The 20,724-nt window shown below is 25.1% G+C and overlaps 1 protein-coding gene across 5 annotated transcripts in view; it reads right to left on the reverse strand.

Moving 5' to 3' along the window:
- The window catches only part of LOC142327116 (uncharacterized), a 462,885-nt gene that overhangs the window by 404,666 nt on the left and 37,495 nt on the right, over window positions 1–20,724 (reverse strand). For all 5 annotated transcript variants that reach the window (XM_075369991.1, XM_075369992.1, XM_075369989.1 and 2 more), the window contains exon 3: window positions 17,929–17,985. In XM_075369991.1, the coding sequence (XP_075226106.1) occupies window positions 17,929–17,985 (57 nt within the window). The remainder of the gene's footprint in view (window positions 1–17,928; window positions 17,986–20,724) is intronic.

Below are 20,724 nucleotides of genomic sequence, written 5' to 3' on the forward strand. Positions count from 1 at the left end.
TGTGGAGTGACTGTGCATGTGTGTGTGTGTGTGTGTGTGTGTGTGTGTGTGTGTGAGTGTGTGCATGTATGAGTGAGAATGTGTGAGTGGGTGTGTGTGTATGTGTGTGTATATGTGAGTATGTGTATATGTGAGTATGTGTATATGTGAGTATGTGTATATGTGAGAATGTATATGTGTGAGAATGTGTATATGTGAGAATGTGTATATGTGAGAATGTGTATATGTGAGAATGTATATGTGTGAGAATGTGTATATGTGAGAATGTGTATATGTGAGAATGTGTATATGTGAGAATGTGTATATGTGAGAATGTGTATGTGTGAGTGTGTGTATGTGTGTGGGTGGAAGTGTGTGATGTGTGTGTGTGTTAAATTTTGTCTAAAGTTGTGATTGTTCCTTTACTGAGTATATTATTCAAAACTGAGGCAAAACTCAACAAAGTTAAGATCAGAAGGAGATTACCAGTGAACATAGGAGAAATTTTTCTTAATAACGAAAGATTACAGAATGTATCATTTAACATCCAAGTAATTCAAATATAAAGACATTTTGTAGAAAAAAAATAATTGTATTTAAACACTGATCTGTTGTAGAATTATGCAACTAATGCTGAACACGAAAATAAATACTAAAATAAACACTAGATTAGCCAGAAGATCTAAAGTAGATGAGATACAGGACATTTTTTCATTACAGTTAAGGAACTAGTGTATAGTAAAGAAAACATATATCTTTGTTATACTTATTTATATTAGAGATTGACTGAGGTAATACAGGTAACTACATGAGATTTATTGCTGAACACCACTTACTTCAGTTTTGTTTTCATTTTAGATATTGGCTCAGTTCTACAGTTTTGTAATATGCAAAAAATTGATTTTTATATACACCAGTATTTCTTTCTGAATATGTTAACAACATATTAGTTCTTGAATTGCTGAGTATTTAATATTTGACAATGAGAACACATCAAATATCAAAAAAGCAACGGCAAGAAAAGAGTAGTTGGTATTAGCAATTAGGAAGTTCTACCAAAAAGAACATCCAAACAAAAAAGAATTATGCTTCAATAACACTATTAAAAAACAAAATACTCTACTCAAAACAAAAAACAAAATGGGAAGAAAAGTTTAAGAAAGGAATAAAACTAAAATAGGCAGAAATCAATCTCTGAATTACTAGTTACCTCATTAACCTAAAAATACACTAAAAGGCCTGATACACAATACATACCATATAAAATAAATGTTTAGAAGTACTCACCTGCCACATAAATCACAAGCAATAATTTAAACTACTTCATCAAACAAATCTGAATGCCATTCTCTGCCTTCACTCTTTTCCACTCATTATCACTGATACTTCCTTTCTTTCCTAGAGAGGTACAATTGATATCTATAAATTCCCACCTAGACTCCATCTTCTGGTCTAATGTTAAAACCAGGAAGGAAGCTACTTCTCAAATAAGGTGTGTGAATTTGACAAAAATTCACAAGCTAAATTCAAATGTAAACTGTACAATTAACTTCCCTGATGTAAATTTATTTAAAATGTAGATCATGTAGCATTTATATTTTTAAAGGAGCTGAGTAAATACTAGTATGAACAGTTTAAGAATTGAAGAAATTGTAAAATCTTTAGTCAAACATATTCTGTGTTGGATTATTTACTGAGATTCAATTTTTTAGATTTTTTAAAAGAAATAACCAGATCAAAAAGTCATTGAATCTGCAAGCATTAACATAGCATTAAACATCATTTTATTGACATACACCATTTATCATGTCTAAGAGAACAAATTAATGTAATCAGATTTTGAGAGCAATACTGTCACCAAGTAAGACAGGAATGAAAATTATTTACATTTAATAGTATTCACAAGTAACATTCTCCATCCCTCCTACAGATAAAATTTGACATTAGTTTAAAAATAAGATAACAAAACTTATCTTAATAAAAATCCTAACCACTCATAATTATTTACTTACATTCAATCAAAACAACATATAATTTTCACTTCAATACTACCCTTTGCTGTAGGTGAAGATCAGTTTATGTTATTAAAAATAACTCAAAAATTAGGTCAATGACAATTAGGTCAATTAGGTCAAAAATTAGTTCATTGTAGTGCAATGAACTAAATTTTATAAGTGTAAAGAAACTATGAAGAAATTCATAGTTCTACGCACATGTTAACATTTTGTAAACATCGCAACACACAATAATTTAACTTACTTCATAAGAAGTAACTTTTTTAGTTAAAGTTAAATTTTAAGAAAAATCAATAACAAACATTATTTTGTTACTTCATTTATTATACATTTTTAAAAATATATCTTCATGGCTTTCCTGTATTTTTTATACTTACGACTTTTTGTTGAAAGAAAAAAACCAAGCAGATAGTGAAAAGTTAATGAGTCATGTAAATTGTATTATCACAAAACTCTTCATAAACAAATAATACACATCATATGCATTAGGATACATCCTACCTCTTCATAAACAAATAATACACATCATATGCATTAGGATACATCCTACCTCTTCATATAACTATGAGGGAAATTCCAAAAATAATTTATAATTCAATTAAACAAATAATCGTTTATTCTAATAACATTTTTACTTCTTTTTACCAATTAAAATAAAACAAATAGTTTCTTATACTTCCAACACAATCTCCAAATCGGTTTAAACACTTGGGCTGATATAGAAATTCTCTTAAACTACTGCCTGCACAAAGGTTTACACTCAAATTTATCAGCCACTAAAGTTCTTACAGAAAATTGAGAAGAGAGGTTGGAAAATTCTTGAGAACTCCCTTACAACTCTTTTTAGTTTCTACCTGTTCTGAAAATCTTTTTAGCTAAAGGGAAATCTTTCAGAAACACATTTTTCACCTGATAAAGAAGTAGAAAGTCATGTCAACTGGCTAACAAATACATACATTTATGCAATATATTTTGAAACTAGCATAGATTTATATTGAAAAAACATAATAAATAAGCTTCATTTTGGTACTTAATTTTAAATATAATACTTGTAATAAAATCATCTTTTTTTCAACAGAACCTTAATTTTAGGTACTATGTTATGAAGATATATGTGTTTATAATACAAATAACTCTCTTTTTTAAATAATAATTTTAATATAATTCTTCTTTTTCTAACACATAAAATTACCATAAACAAAGACTATTGCAAATTTAAGGGATTCATAAAATTTTGGTCAGTTATAAATGAACTTTAAAGATTAAATTCTATTAAATTAAATAACACTTCTTAGAAGTTATGTTTTATCCAAATGAAAAATGTTTAAAAATTTTCCCCCTAACAAAGGAAATATCCCTCCCCTTCCCAGCCCAAAACTATTCTTATTAGCAAAATTATAGATTTGTAAAATAAAATAATCATTAAATGAATGAAGAAAATGCATCGGTCTTTAAAAAATGTAAAATTTATTTTTATGTCAATAAATATTGGTGGCACATTGCAATTTATTTTCATTAAATAAAAACACAAAAAATTATATGAAGAGATAAATAAATAAATTATCTTGTAGTTACATCCAAGTAGTTGATTTAAACAAACTTATATTTAAATTAATTTCTGAGTGTTAAAAATTAACCACTTGCATCTAGTTTTAATTATCTATTGCAGGGTAAAAAAAAAGGAAGGTTACAAATTTCAAAATCATACCTGGTCACTGAATGATTTACTTTGTTCCCTTATATATCCAAAATGGATGACCACTTTCACAGATTTTTATAAAGTACACAATTTTTATACTCCTTTTATTTTTAACTCCAGTTCCTGAGAACAAATTCAACTGAAAATCAGTAGGGCTCTATTCCCAATAGGTTTATTACATCACCCCCACCAAGTTTTGTCAAAATTGGTAAAGATTTGTGTCCAGTAGAGCAGACAAAAAAATTCTATATAAATATACATAATGTATATAAACATGTTCAGATGTAATAGCGATTTCCAAATTCTTTGGAAATCTGCTTCAAACAAGCATTTATAAATTTTTATCAGAAGAAATATAATAAGATGTCAAGGTACCCAAAAAAGGCACATATTCTGTAATAATTCTGATTTATAAAAATCATAAATCTAGTTAAATAAAATGGTTAAAGATATCAGAAAAAGAATAGATGATATTGACAATTTACTGAAAGAAAGTGGTTCAAGAACAGACAAAATTGGAAAGTTTAGATTTCTATGATCTGTAAAAAACTTAATTGGACAAAAAAATGTTTAACATTAGTATGCAAAAATAAATAAGTATTATAACATAAGTCTACAATTATGATGATGAAGCGTATTAATTCATATTTTAATAAGTTAATTAAATTTTAAAATAAGAATATTTGTTTTATCACACATTAACAAGTGTTACCAGTCCACTGAACCATCGTACTTTACTAATATGCATTAATCTATTCACAATTACTTCTGCTAAGAGCATTTTAAGGCACAACTGTTAGATGTAATTATGTAATTAAATTAGAATTACAGATTTAAGTTTTGAAACTTTCCATTATATCTTCTTTCTTTCCATTATATCACAAGTCTTCTATAACAATTTAAACATCTTTCAGAAAAATATGCACAGACTGGTACTATATGAAAAGTACACAAGGTTAGGGCAAATTATATTTTGTTTTGTAGATGGCCAATGCAATCAATTCACAAGATATAAGTAAAATATTTAATAAGTACTGATGGGTAATTATAAAAAAAAAAGTTAAATATGCATTACTTGCATAGAAAACTGAAACTAAAATACGATACCATCTGTTTTATAATCTCTCAGGATTTTAAGAACTACAATTCAAATATTATGTCATGATCAGATTTTATTGCCTAATCAATTCTCTGTAAACCCGTGTACAATATTACTTCATTACTCAAATTTTTCTTAAGTAAGTCAAGAAAACAAAAATAATAACTTCTTTAATTTAACATAATTTTACACCTGTTCCTGAAGAAACATAAACAACAAAATAATAAAAACATATTCTATTAACTGCCTTCTGGAATGGTCCTTTCCAAATTTGATTATTTTCTGACCAATTAAGATCATGAAGAGTTGTTTTAAAAAAATGGCAAGATGTTTGGATAAGCTGTATAAAATATTATATTGGGCTTAAAATTTACAACAGCAATAATTGATTTTTGAAAAAAAGTTTAAATAACAGCAAAATATTAACAATTAAAGTTTAAACAGATAGGATCTGTTATATTAAATCTACATATATATACATGAACATACCAGCTAATCACACTCTTGCAAAACTTGCTGTGTATATCCGTCTAGTGGAAAATTAGAAATAAAAATTGATTATTAATTACGGTTGTTTTTATTATCAAACATACTTTCTCACAAACATAAGTTTCTTTAAAAAAAAAAACCATTACTGAATGAAAGAAATCCTTATATTATTTGTAAAACAGCAAGTAATAGAAAAAATGTGCCCAAATTTGGCAAGTACAATGAGAGAAGATTAGTTAAATAAGCAGTATTCTTAAAACACTTTTTCGTGTTTTACAAAGTGAAAATTTAAATTATATTAAAAAGTAGTAAAACAGGCAGCTTATCTTTTTCTTCACATTATTGAAGGCAAAAATAAAATTTCAAAAGTTAATAACAAAAATGTTTAAATTTCAGTGGTTTTTATTTAAACAAAATAAAAACCACTGAAATTTAAACAGAATACTAGAACTTGGTTTTTCAGTTCTGTTGGATGAATCTAAATTAGATGAAGCATTAAAGAATTGTGTTATTATTTTGCATGTTTTAGCAGAAATTATGCTGCAATATTAAAATAGTTTTGGCCTGCTTACTACATATACTAAGATTTAATAAAAAATAAGAAAGTTATTAAGGGATGTATTCAATGAAAAGAAACAATACCACAACTTTAAGAATAACTTTTAATTTTAATAAACAACAATAATATCCAAAACAATACAAAAAATATATTTATTGAGCAGATTTTTCATAACAAAAAAAAGTTATACAATATACCACACAGGAAGATACATTAGTTTTACAATTTTAAACAAAATAGTAACAAGTTCAATAAATACTTAGTAATTATTAAGAAAATAGAGTTCTTACATTAATAAAATAAAAATCAATTTTTTAAATGACCAACAATCTTTTAATGTACACTATATACTTACAGCAAAACAATAAATCTCTATAACATAAATTTATAAATTTCATGTAATAAAAATCAATAATAAAGTAAAATACTATGTATGTACATATTAAATGTACATTTATAAATTGTTTACGAATAAAAATTTTGAAAATACACATTAAAAAACTAACAATTAGATAAACTAAAAATGAAACATTACAGAACAACTAAAAATACTAGTCAGTAATCTGTAAGCATTTAAAGTTAATAGAAACAGTTTAATTTTTTTTTTTAAATACTTTATTAGATAACAACAGAATTCTTTATTATATAACAACATATATTAATAAAAGTTTTAAACATATATAGCAATAATTAATAATACATAATTACATCATAACAGTAGTATTCTTTTTAACAGTTTTAAATCTTTTTTGCATTAAAAGCATGACTAACTGATGTGCAATTAGTTCAACAACTACTATTAGACCAAAATCAGTCACAGACTTGCTGAAAAAAAATTATTTCATAAATCTTTTTTTATTTGATCAGTAGGCAATTAAACAACAGAAAATAGTCAGAACAATAATGAAATAAAATAATAATGATGCTGCCTACTTAATTGTAATAAAGTAACAGAAATCAGGCACATTTATTATGAATATGTGGCAATAAAAATAAAATAAAGAAACTAAGGGGGGAAGATGAAATCAAACCAAAAAGGTTGGTATAACAGCAAACATAAGTCACAGAAAGAAAAAAGATGCGAGAAGGTACAAAAAAAGATAAAGGTATATAAGGATAGAACCTGTTCGTAACGTAACAAAATTGTGTTCAAGATGGAGAGCCTTTGAGGTTGAAGGGATGAAATCACCTACAATTTCACCTTTCAATTTTTTTAAATAAAAAACAAGAAATCATAATTTGTATAAACAATCGGTGTTTTAGTTATTTTTATGAAATATTTGACCCATAGATTAATAAATTGGCTATCATGGAAGTTTTTTTTTTATTTTACTTCATACAGTATTAATGGTTATGATAATGTAATCCTATGTTTATACAGAACCTGTAAATTTTAAGGGCTAAGGAATGATCACAGCTATATTAAATTTTAGTTGCATCAAAGTAGCAAAAAAATATTTTTATTTCATTATGAGAGGTTTTTATGATGATTTTACAAAGTTAATAAAATCTGATAAATTCTAATGCTACAAACAATAAACAAAAATAATTAAACTTTTATTAAATAAAAGTCAAAATTTAGCTTTATAAAAATATTATATAAAATTTTTCTTAACTGAAACTAACAAATTTCAAATCTTCATATAACACAACAGAAAGAAAATTACTCAATTTTAACATTATCAAACTTATTTAAAACTGTTATTTACACAGAAATATTGTGATAATAAAAATTTTGTTTTCTAAAAATCTTTAAAATCATATTATGATAACAATTTAATGAAAGAAAAGTAGTTATAAAATCGTAGTCCATTTAGGAAATTTTATATTTTTCTTCAACATAAAAATATTATTTTATTTCAGAATAGTTTTTTCTCAAATATTATCAATTAAGTAACAATAATCGGATAGAATTAATCATATATATTAAATACAGACAACAATAGTTCAAGTTTACATATTAACAAATTATATAATTTTAGATAAATACAAACAAAATGAATGAATCATCAAAAACTGAAGTTACAAACTGCTTATTTAAAATTGAAAATTATATTTTTACACATAAAAAATTCAACTAAAAAAATATTCACATAATTTTTTCATAAATCAAATACAGTTTCATTTTTATTATTGGTTTAAGACAAAATTTATATTTAATTTTTTTAAAAAATCAAGTGAACTATGCAAACAAAAAATCTAAACAAAGATGAACAAAATAAAATCAAACTTGCATTAAAAGTTAAAAAAAGTAAGAGTGTGTGTGTAATACACACAAAACCATACAATCACACATGTAACACACAATCACTAATATTAATAAAATCCATGGAAAATTTTTTTTTTAAAGATAACAACAAAAAAACAAATTGTTAAAAACTTATTTGTCAGTCTTTGGTTACAATTTTTGTTTATTACTTAATACTCTTATATAATACATTATGTATAAACAAATACTGCAAAATTATCATTAAATGAATAATAAAATTAAATTAGGAGTACCCTTGCTTTATTTGACATATTATTCACCTATGTGACATGTAAAACTTTCTTGGTAATACAATTTAAATAAATTAAAACATTAACTCTTCTTAATTTAATTTTTAAAAATAAATAAATATAAAATGCCAAAACCACAAGAGCTTATCTGCTATTTTAAACATTTTACTCACATAGATTGCACAAAAAAAAATTAAAACATCAGCATTGTTATACTAATGAGTGCAAAACAATTTACACTGTAAATTTCTCATGAGAATAATTATATCTAAAATTAAATTGAACTATTATATAGAAAAATAATTAACTATCACTAATATTAAGATCAATAATAAAATAACTCTTTTATATTAACCTATAATTTTAAATAATTTTGACAAAGAATCTCAATTTTTAATTAATAAACAATGATGTATAATAATTAATTCATGTTCTATTATAAATACAACAAATTATCCTTTATATACTCTTTTTTTTTAAATATTCACAATTCTATTCAACAACATTACAAAAAACTACTTATCAAGAAAAATTACTTAAATCACATACTTTATAAACAATTGGGGCCTTGATTCCGAGCAACTAGAAAAAATAATTTATTATTTTCAACTTTATCACAGATAATTTTTTTTTACTTAAAATACACATCCACAATTCTAACATCTGTCAACAAAAACAGTGCATGTCATTTTTACATCTAAACGCACTTATAAAATAAATGATTGAAAATTTATCAATCAGACCATGAAAATTCAATTAAATAAAAACTGGATCGACAACCAAAATAATTTTAACCAAACGCATCGGAAACAGTGAATCTTTTGCTACAAACATCCAAATCATCATACGAATACTTGAATTTTTAAATATCTACATTGTTTATATTAACCGAAAAATCCCCCAGAACAATACTAATATGTACTCTTAAAAGTACAGTTCGGTTAACATTTTCTGCAGTGATTAATTGCAAGTCTTTGTGATATCTTATGATTGAATACATTTATTTTTATATTATGCACAAAAACCAACTTACAGTTTCCTGATACTTATGTAGGGTTGTAAAACATGAAATAGTTTACAACACAGTGTGCAAAACATTTACAAAAAGAAACCTATTAAACATATTTTGTGTCTATTTTTTAACATGTTCATCTCTTTTTAAGTTTATTTTTGGTAAATCATAAATATCTTTTGACATTTCCAATACATATACACAACATGCACGATACATCTTAGCTGTATTAATCTGTTATAAATATATGTTTACAAAATTAATTTCCAGTGGAAACTTCATCAAACACAATAAACATAAAGGATAAGATTAAACAAAATACTAGTTACAAAAAGTAATTTAATCTTTAAATAAAAATAAGTTTTTTCCACAGTAAATGAGCCAATAACTACACTATTTTTGAAATAATTAAGGTAAAAAATACAATGTTTTAATACAACTACTACAAATTTTGAATGTACGGTTTATACGAGTATGAACCCTTCAAAACACAATTTTTCATATGAACACGCAACGTATCCGATCTGCTGAATGAACGATGACACTTGTCACATCGAAACTGTTTGTCAACTCCACATTCATACTTCTGATGTCTATCCAAAGTATACGCTACTGCATAATGTCTTCCACATCTCTCACACTTGAATGGTCGATCACGCTGAGTGTAACCCATCATTAAGGCAGCAATATCTGGACACACAAATTAGTGTTAGACAAAATATAAATAAATAATTTAGCACTTAACATACCAATAATTAAAAAAAATGTTATTTTTAAAAAAAAAACCTTCGCAAAATTCATGCTTTTAATAAATGTGTACAGTTCTCAAACAAATGTGTTTTACAATTAAAAAAAATTAAACAGCAAAGAGAACATTTAGAAACCATATAGAATATGTTTTTAATATAATTTTGAAATAACTAACAACAGAAAGAAGTGAATAAATTGAAACACGTATCACGCATATAAAAAAGCATACCAATTTTATAGAACATCCAAAAACCAAAGAATAAATTATTTACCAAAAAAATGTTTAATTATATAATAAAAAGAAATTAAAAACAAACAGGAAATAAATAACATCTAAGAAAATTCATGTAATCCAACAAGCGATTTTAGTAGTATTAAATTAAAAATAAATTATATAAAATGAATTGAACTAAATAAATATATCAAAATATAAGAACTATCAATTACTACAAAAACTATTTCTCACAAATTAAAAAAAAAATCTGCTCTGAAGTATAATTTCCTGCCGTAGAAATAACTAACTAAGAGTAAAACTGTTTATTTTACTTATGGATAGATGTTTTATGTTTGTATTATGTTAACGGATGAGGTTATTTAACATTCAACATTAAATGGCTGTCCATAAGCAAAATCACAATGAATTATTTAATTAGTAAGCTATTTATACGAATAAAGCTCAATAATAAAATTCATGAGTATTCCAAGAAATAAAAAAACATACCTCAAGTTAATGCAGAAGCACATTTTAACATAATTAATAATTTAAGATAATTAAAAAAATAAACGAAAAAACTGAAGAAAATTTAGAAAAATTCACTATAAATATCAGCCTGCTGCATTATACATTATGCTCGACATGTTATTACATAAAAAGCAATCTCCTCATTCAGTAACTGGAAATTCTCCTATATCTGCATATATTATGTATGAAAATCTTAAACAATTCCACTGTACACATAATTATTTATACTTATTTATTTTTCTAAAGTCAACACTTATAAGACCCACATTTCTCTGTACCAATATATTGATTGTATTTTTATAATTAAAAACCAACTTGAACAACCCAATTACAGAATTACAAAGTAAATGAAATGACACTTATCTTATTTTTTACTTTTTGGAACTTTTTTACTTTTTTGGAATAAAAAAAAAAAAAAATAAGGTAAGTGTCATCTCATTTACTTTGTAATCCTGTACTTAGGTTGTTGAAGTTGGTTTTTCATTATAAAAATATTTATTTATCTACTACTTCTCACCATCATCTCATTAAAATAATTTTTTTAAATATAAATTTCAAGGAGTACTGACAGCCATGGTCAGTAACCACTAATGATTCTAACATTACCTATACTGATTATACCTCATAATCAAACCAAATATTAGGAACACTACAAATTAATTTAATAAAAAAAAATAATAATTTTCTCTAACCTACATGAATTACTAATATGATATACAAAGTTTAGTTTTTCAAAACTTAGATTTTTAATTTTTTTTTAGTAATAAAATAAAATGTGCTAGTACTTCCTGGTGTACTCACTAATATAATACTTTTTAATTTATCTGAAACATATTCAGCAAATTTTCTAAGTTGTCATTCACACTATCTCAATTTTCAATTGTTAATATTTGTGCCAGAGTTAATTAATCTCAAAAATTAAAAGGCTACTTAGTTTACATAATATTAATTTTTTTATTTTGAATGAAAACTATAGAACATCACTTGAATTCCATTTAACATTTGTGCTAATTGAATTTAGTAACTTGGGAAAATAGATCAATAACTTGTTCGCAATCATGTAATGTAAAATTTTGTATTTATCTTTAATCATAATACACCTAGAACAACTTAAACTAAAATAATCTGTACAAAATTTTTACTTACCATTCATATTTTTGTACTCCATTTCATTATGGCAACCAGCAAATACAATCGGACGTTCCTGTACATGTACGCTTACCTTTGTTACCAATCTATCATCACCTTACTTACCGATACCATTAATTCTTCTCTGTTTATTTATAAAAAATTACATATATAGATAAAAAACATAAGTAAATGAAAATTTCTTTACTATGCACGCATATTAGAAATAAACTCAGAATTATTAACAAAATAAAATAATAAACTAAATCAAAAATGTTTTAATTTATTAAACAATGGTGCATGAACCAGTGAACTACATGCTAATTTATTCTTTCATAAACAGAATTTAGATGGCAAGTTATTACGCAAATCAATTTAACATCATTAATGAATCATTTTACTCTACTTGTTAAAGTATGCGTGCATTTAGCAAAACTGAACATTAATATTAAAAGTATTTCCAACTTCTTTTTATATCAAGTGTTTCAGTCTAACATAAGAGCAACGAGCTCATTTAAAATATACTATAATAAAAAACGTTAAATAGCACAAACCACAATATATTATAAATATATTCAAAAATAATGTTTTTAAAGGCCAAGATGTGTACAGTAACAAAACTATAACTATATTATAATATACTTATATACCTGATTTAATTAACGTATTTAAATTAGATTTTCTTAAACAACAATTTGTTACTTATACACAAACAAAGCCTGATAGATTAATTGTAAAAGTAGAACATGTATGTATTTCAATATCAATTATGAATAAATAAAAAAAGTAAAAAACTTACCTTTGAAAATTTTAAATGTTTGAAAGATTAACAAACCAAAAAGCATCATCGTATCACAAATGACAAGTTAGAATCACCACAAATACAATTTTTGACGGTACCGTAATGTTTCCTCACGAAAATTAGTGCGACTAATCATCAAAAATAAAATAAGTTCACATCATTTGCACGGTAATAACAAACTAAATATTAAATTAATTAAAAATGTAAATGTATTGATAATGACACGGAATAAAAGATAAGCGTATTAATAAATTAAATAATTAAAAATAAAAAAAAAACATCAATTTGTAGCACGATGAAATAAAATAGACTGCAAGAAATTATTATATTGCGAACACACTTTAAAATATAAAAATACACTAATGTATGTAAATATAACCCGATCAGTAATCTTAATTAATTAAATATATAACTTAACTTCTACTCAATATAAAATGAATTACTTGTAACTTTAACACCGGTCAATCCAAGAATAAAATTAACGTTTTATTAAAAAGAATGTAATATATACTTACCTGTATAGCTTACCTGTTTCAGAATACATAATAATGTGCCGATTTCATTTGAATAAAATCACAACAGAACTTTTCTTCTTTTGTTATAAATTAAATTATAGATACTTCTACAATAAATATCATAGAATCAAACAAAATTTCACGAAAAAATAAAAAACCGACGTGACAATGTTTACGACAGATCATAAAATAGATTTCTGGAACTGCAATCAACATTTCAACTAAACAAACAATTTACTATAAACGAAAAACATCAAAAATTGTTTGATGTTAAAATATATATATATATTCACATCTAAAATATTAACATGCAAAGCATCCAAACTCCAAAAGAACTCATTCCTTAGTATCCCACTAGAAATTAATAAATTTAAAAAAACAAACATATAAATTGCTCTTTCTTGACTGAAAATGTAAAACAAACAACAAAAAAAGATTGAGAAAAATCCCCTTAAGAAAATAAATTCAACTCAATAAATATAAAATTTAGTTATAATATGAATCAAATCTAAATCAAACAGACTGTAACAAAGGAATGTTTTCATCTAGCTAACATCCCAAGCCTTTTAGCAACACGCCACCAATTCTGCAACTCCTCCCACAAGCATCAGTCCTGCAGTCCTCTGTTGAGCACTAGAAGGGGAAATAGAATAATGCTAATAAAGCTAATTATCATACCTTAACTAAGATTTCTTAATTTTGTTGAATATAAATAACAAAAATAAAACTGAGAAAATCATACTGACATCTACGTTTCATATATTTAACTTTAAAAATGTTTTAAGTTATAGTTAGCTAATAAAATCTTTTTATTACAGATTGTAATAAGCAACACTGTTCCTTTAAAGGGCCTCCCTATAAATGTTTGATAAATTAATAAAAAAGCTTCAAAAATAAAAAAAAAATTATTAGAACTGATATCTAGACAAATATTACTCTTTCACAGAATATTAACGTTTATAAATAACTTATTTATTAAATGACATAAGGTATAAAAAAAATTAAAAAGCTTTGCATTGAAAAAAATTAAAAACAAGAATAGATTTAAAAATAAAAATTTATTTAATAATAAAAATTATGAAACATTAAACAAATTAAATAAAACATAAATAACGATAGCATAGCTGTCAAAGTGCAAATAAGGAAAGTATTATAACTGCATACTTGGGAAAAACATTTTCTATAAAGCATGTTATTACCAAATAACTGGCTAATTTAAAAGATGATCAAAAAAAGCCTATAATATGCTCATGCAACAATACATGAAAAAAAAATAACGATGATAATAATAATAATAATAATGAAATAAAAAATTAGAATGAGGGAATGTAGATGCTAATGAATCATGCAAATAAAGCGACCACATACATACATAAAATGGCTAACATTCAAATTCAAATTATTTTCAGGAAATTACAGTTTACATATAACAAATATACCACAATATAAAAGTCATATTTACATTTAATTGTCTTAATTTAGACAAATAAAACTAAAAGAAAAAGAATGAAATATAATACCGAAAGAAAAAAATACAATCTCTGAACTAAAGCCTTAATATTAAAAACAGTAGATACCAGATGCATAAATTACGAAAAATTATGTATCGGCTACAAAACAATGAATATTAAATATAAGCCCGCTTATCACATCAAAGAATAAAAATTAAATGAAAACTAAATAAAAAATACTAACTACTTCAAATTCAGAACTTTGTAAGAAAAAAATGACCATTTTTTTTAAATTATGAACTAAATAATTTACTTTAAAAATAATAAACAGGATACACAGATAATGAAATTATAATGTAATTCTACTGCATTTACTGATAAAGTAAAATATTTCATTTTAATTTTGACTTAAAAAAGTAAAAAGTAAAAATTGTTTTAAAATTGACAAAATTATTTTAAATAAAAGAAGACAATAGATTAATGGTACAATAACACCACAACTGTTAAATACATAGACAGACTAGAAAAAAAAAGGAATTTATCAACACTAAAAAAGTCATTCAAGAATAAGCATAAATTGCTTCAAATTGAAGGCAAAAAACTAATAAAATAAATGATTAAATTTTTTTTGGAATATAAAATCAAAAATGAAAAAAGACAAAGAACTATTAAAATACATGATTAAAAAAATGTTTGTTTATAACATAAAAAAAAAGTGAAATAGGAAGCAAATATAAAAATAGACATTAAGATACAAATAAAAAAGATATTTTAAAAACTGAATAAGTTTCAGCGAAAGGGTAAAAAACACTATAATAAGAAAATAAAGAGCAAGAATTTTATAATGCATTTCTATTAAGCCATTCATTAAATATCTAACAAAATTGGATGATAGAATACATAAGTACAGGTCATAAAGTATAATTAATGTACAGTAACAAAATGCAATCTACAAGTTTTTTTTTTAAATCAATTAAATTATAATATATACACGCGCACACAAATAAGATAAAAACAACTTCCCTTAAACACAAAGACAGCCAAACCATCTCCCCCTAGAAATAGATCTTAAAAAGATTTACTCTAAAAAGAATTTATAATGAATATTTAACAACTTCAGTGAGTACCACACTGTTTTGAAAAAAAAAAATATATATATATATATTTAAAGTACTATTATTCGAAACTTGAAAAATAATAAACTAATTTTTAATAGAGTATCTGACTATGGGGAAGGAAATCTATGGCAAATGACATTCTCTTCTTCCAGTTCTTCGCTGCTGTAGACAAGGCAGTGCTACAAGGCTGAGTAAAAGCTAGATATTAAGAGTTTGGACACAGATGTACAGAATCAAAACATAGCAATCTTCCTTCAGAAAAAAATCAAATTTATATAAATTTTTTTTAACTTGTTCAATTTGTTAGAAAGAAAAGTAAAAATATATCTGTCACAAATTACCTCACAAAAACACAATACTTAAAACGCACTTTACAATAATATATTATTTTAATAGTTAATTTGCATTAGTGTTTATCACACTTCACAGCACCAAAACACTTCTGATTTGGCAAAACACTTTAACCACTTCACAAAAAAAATTTATTTATGTATTTTACAATTAAATAACATCACATCTATATAATTCATTCATTTCTATAATTATATTGCTATAAACTTGCAGAAAAAGTAGCAAAATCTACAAAAACATTCTACTAACAATAAACTGTCATGTTTATAGCAATATAAGTAATACATTTAAAAAATGTATAAAATGGAAAACCCATTTTAGTTCTATTCAAATACATTCCTAAAAACAGATTTTACCTGAAAAGTAGGTAGAAAAAAAGGGTTTGAGTAAATTACAGTAACAGAATGGAAGATACTTAACTAAGAAAAAAACAACATAATATCACATATGAGATTTCAGAATGAAGTTCTGTAAAATTAAACAATTTTTTATGTAACAATCTGCAAACTTCTGTTTGCCGATTTGCCGGAAGGCAAATCTGAATTTGTCAAATAGATAAAGTTATTTTTTTGCACTTTTCTTAGAACAATATGGAAAAAACCGTACCAGAAGTTTATTAAAAACAAGTACTTGATTTTCTAAAAATACCAAAAAGCAAAAATCAAATATCAAGTTCAACAATTAAAATGAAAAAAGAAAAATAACTTTTTATCAAAACTTTTTCAGGAATGTCGCTTTTTACACTTTAAAAGTTACATATGAAGAATTTTTAAATTAATTACTTCATAACCAAGTTTAAAAAAGAAATATTAATCATACTACCTGACGGAACAAAATGGAAAAACTAGTAATAAAATTAAAACTAATAATTTAACAAATAAAAATATTTTTTAATAAACTGAAAACTAAGTAAACTCCTATAAATAGGAATGTAATCCCCAATAACAAAACATTTATGTGACTAATGCATAAATGCATAAATTCCTGGTATGTAGATAAAAGAATAAATCATAACAATGTGAACACTAACATCGATTCATAATACCATAATAAATTAAAAATACTAATAGTTATAAAACACCATGTAATATTTCAACAAAACAAGAAAAAGAAAAACTGGATAAGATTAGAAAGTGTAATCTTACATCAGTCAGTAAGGAATTACATTAATAATATTAAACTGAAAGAAATCCAAAACAAAGCACCAAAACAATATGTATAAAAAGAAGAAGACAATTTTTAAACATCAATTTTTTTTTTTAATTTAACAATCTAAAAAATAAAATTTCTGCCAATGTGTTATTAAAAACAAAAATAATGGTAGATATCAGATTATAAACTGAAGAAAAAGCATTTATAAAAGAGCATTAATAGATGACAAGAACTCCATTAAAAAAAGTGTCAGCAACAGATGTATAATTCCTATAAAAAATTTACTGAAAAACTATATTTATAAATTTATTTAGATAAATCATTGAGTAGGCTTATTAACAATAAACTAATTCACAATTTATTTTTTTTAAACACATTACACAATATTTCACAATGTATAAATACACAACACATGTTTTTTCTGAAGATTTCTTCTCTTTCATTCACTGCTTTCCTCGACAAAATTTAAATAAACAAAAAATTTCACTTCAATGTTAAAATATAAAGAAGGAAAATTGCAAATGTTTAAACACTGCACATCAAAAATAAAATGACAGACGAATCCTACCTTTAGACGACTCAGCATTCTCGCCATCATCACTTGCAGCTCCCTGCCATGCATGGCCTGAAACAAAGAAAAATATAAATATTATGAAAAAATATATTTATCCACAAGTAATAGTAATTTCATAATAAAACAGATTATCACCCAGAATGAGAGCATGCAAAATAGTAAATAAATAAGAACTACAGAAATATATATTTTCGTAATTAGTCTGTAACCTAAAAAAATTCTACTAAATGAAAATTTATTATTAATATTTCTTTTAAGAAATTCATATATTCATTAATATGTGTAGGCAGACAACTTTATTCTACAAATTCATTTACACATTGTAAATTCTTCAACAAGGAATTAGTAATTTATTATCTATGCATGAAAATGGAAGAAGACTAATGTTTGAGGATATTTCCTTTAACTTTTTAAGTGCACAGATAGATTGTAGGTTATCTTGTAGTAAAGGTAACATCTTATGAATAAAATTTGCTCTCAATTTTTATCCTTAAACTACAAACTTATTGGCAGTGCTTAAACCTGCTGTTCTGTTTACATTTACTCTACTGCTCAGGTCAAAATGACCTGTATATATTTTTTTTAATGAAATTATTTGTACTGTGTTATAAAATTAACTACTTTCTGATTAAAATTATTTATTATTAATATTACAGAGTACATTAAATAATAATAAAGTATTTATGAAACATAACATCAATAAATTGGATAATTAAATCAATGGCAACACGTACAAATATATTTACTTGTATAGCCTACTGTTCTCAACATTTTACAGATTTTGAAGCATAGTTTTATAGAATTATAAACATTAAATAAATGTTAAATAATAAAATTAAAAAATGTAATGGTTGAAAAAATTAATTAAATGAAAAATAGACTATAATATGAAAATTTCACATGAAATTATTCCAGTACATAAATATAGTCGAAACTTACAAAAATATTGTTATTTACAGAATAGACAATAGTAATGCATGCTTGGACAAATGTTTGCTACATTTAGAACAAATAATGATTATTTTATTATCATTTTTTGAAGGACAAAATTTGCACTGCATACGTTTTTTCCCAGTCAGAAGTTTGGAGAGGAAAAATTTTACCTTGTCCTTGCATTATTTTCACAATGATTAGCAAATTCAATGTTCTAGGTATATATTTTTTTGATTTTATGATAATAAGTTATTTTCCCGATTCTTATAAATAAAATCTTCTAGTTAGTGAATTTTTATTCCAGTTTGGATTGACTAATATCCAAAGAAATAAGAACTGTATGCAGATATGTAAAGCATGTTATAAAACCACTGGCCACCGGTTAGTATTGTGCTTGCTAGTGTATGTGGCTACAAGTTGGTCAAGCATATCTACAACACCTTTAGTAGCATTATAATTTAAAATGATTTTGTTTTTTTATCAGTTCTTGTTCTTATCTCTATTCCAGTTTGTACAGTATTCATAATTATAATACTTTTGTTCTTTTTGAAACATAGTTCACTACTGCTGTGTTATTAGCAAAAAAAAAGAAAGATGAAGTTGAAAGTTGAGCTGTAAATATCCTTATTTGCAATTTGTAACAGCAACGCTATCTTTACTTTTTTTCTTACGGTACCAAGCATAGTTATTTTACATCTTGGAAGAAGCTGCCCTAAATTCTAAGATGTAATAAGTTATCTCATAACAATGTGATCTCTGAGGTCTAGTCAAATCTCACACAATTCATTCCCTGATTCTTCTCAGGCAGGCCATCTGGTTTTTCCCAGTATAAACCTGCAATTTCAGCACATAGAAGGTAGTATCACATAATGTCCGTATATTTATACCATACTTCAGAGGTTCGCTGGGAATATATTGTTTGAGAGGACAATGGCCACAAAAACCAACTAATTGTTCATTAATCGTTACACAATTTCATCAGAACATGATTTTGGTAGAACTTCTAACCACTTTTCCCAGACTTCACACACAGGAGTTAATTTGTTTGTACAGATCTATTCTTGATGTATTGCTCTATTAAAAGGTAAAACTCAAGATATTAAACAAAACATTTCAAAGAACATAGTTACTCTGAATATGGGATGACCAGTACCTGGATCCCATAAGCTTTTTGTTGTTTCCCCTTTAAATTTATAGACCCCCCCCCCCATCAGTAACAATAATCTACAGTATGCCTGAAGTGAGATGTATAAATTCTTCCATTTCTCTCAATAAATTTGAGATCCCCTCAATGTTAATCATTTTTATCACTTCATTCTTGATGGAACTGAAAATAAGATTAAATGAACGCACCAAATATGTTATCCTGGAAGATGCTAACTCATGACACCAAATACATTTTTGATAATGTTTTGGGCAACTTGTTGTCCATGATGTGGAGACTCCACCTTCCACTGAATCTCTCCATCCTTAGAAAAATATAATTGTGCTTGCTGCAGAATTTCTTTGCCTTGCTCTACTATACCCATCAGAGTCATCACTATCACTCTCGACACTTGTATGAATTCAACCTCTGACCTTCTTCAGTATTGGAAAATACTGTGTTTTCTTCATCTTCACTCTATTCTATTTGATTTCCCATACTCATATTGTATTTTATAAAACAATGAAATCAGACTAAATAGACTGAATTGTTTACAGCTATATATATCATACTGTGCCTGTTACGTGTGGAAATGATATGACCAGATGTGAAAAAATTCATGTTGAGACTTGTATATCATAACAGTCATGTAAAATTTGTAAACATATTCAGTTACATAATGCTTGCTTATTTTCTTTTTTTATGAATAATTT

This window comes from Lycorma delicatula, chromosome 6 (assembly GCF_047948215.1).
Source record: "Lycorma delicatula isolate Av1 chromosome 6, ASM4794821v1, whole genome shotgun sequence".
Lineage (NCBI taxonomy): Eukaryota > Metazoa > Arthropoda > Insecta > Hemiptera > Fulgoridae > Lycorma > Lycorma delicatula.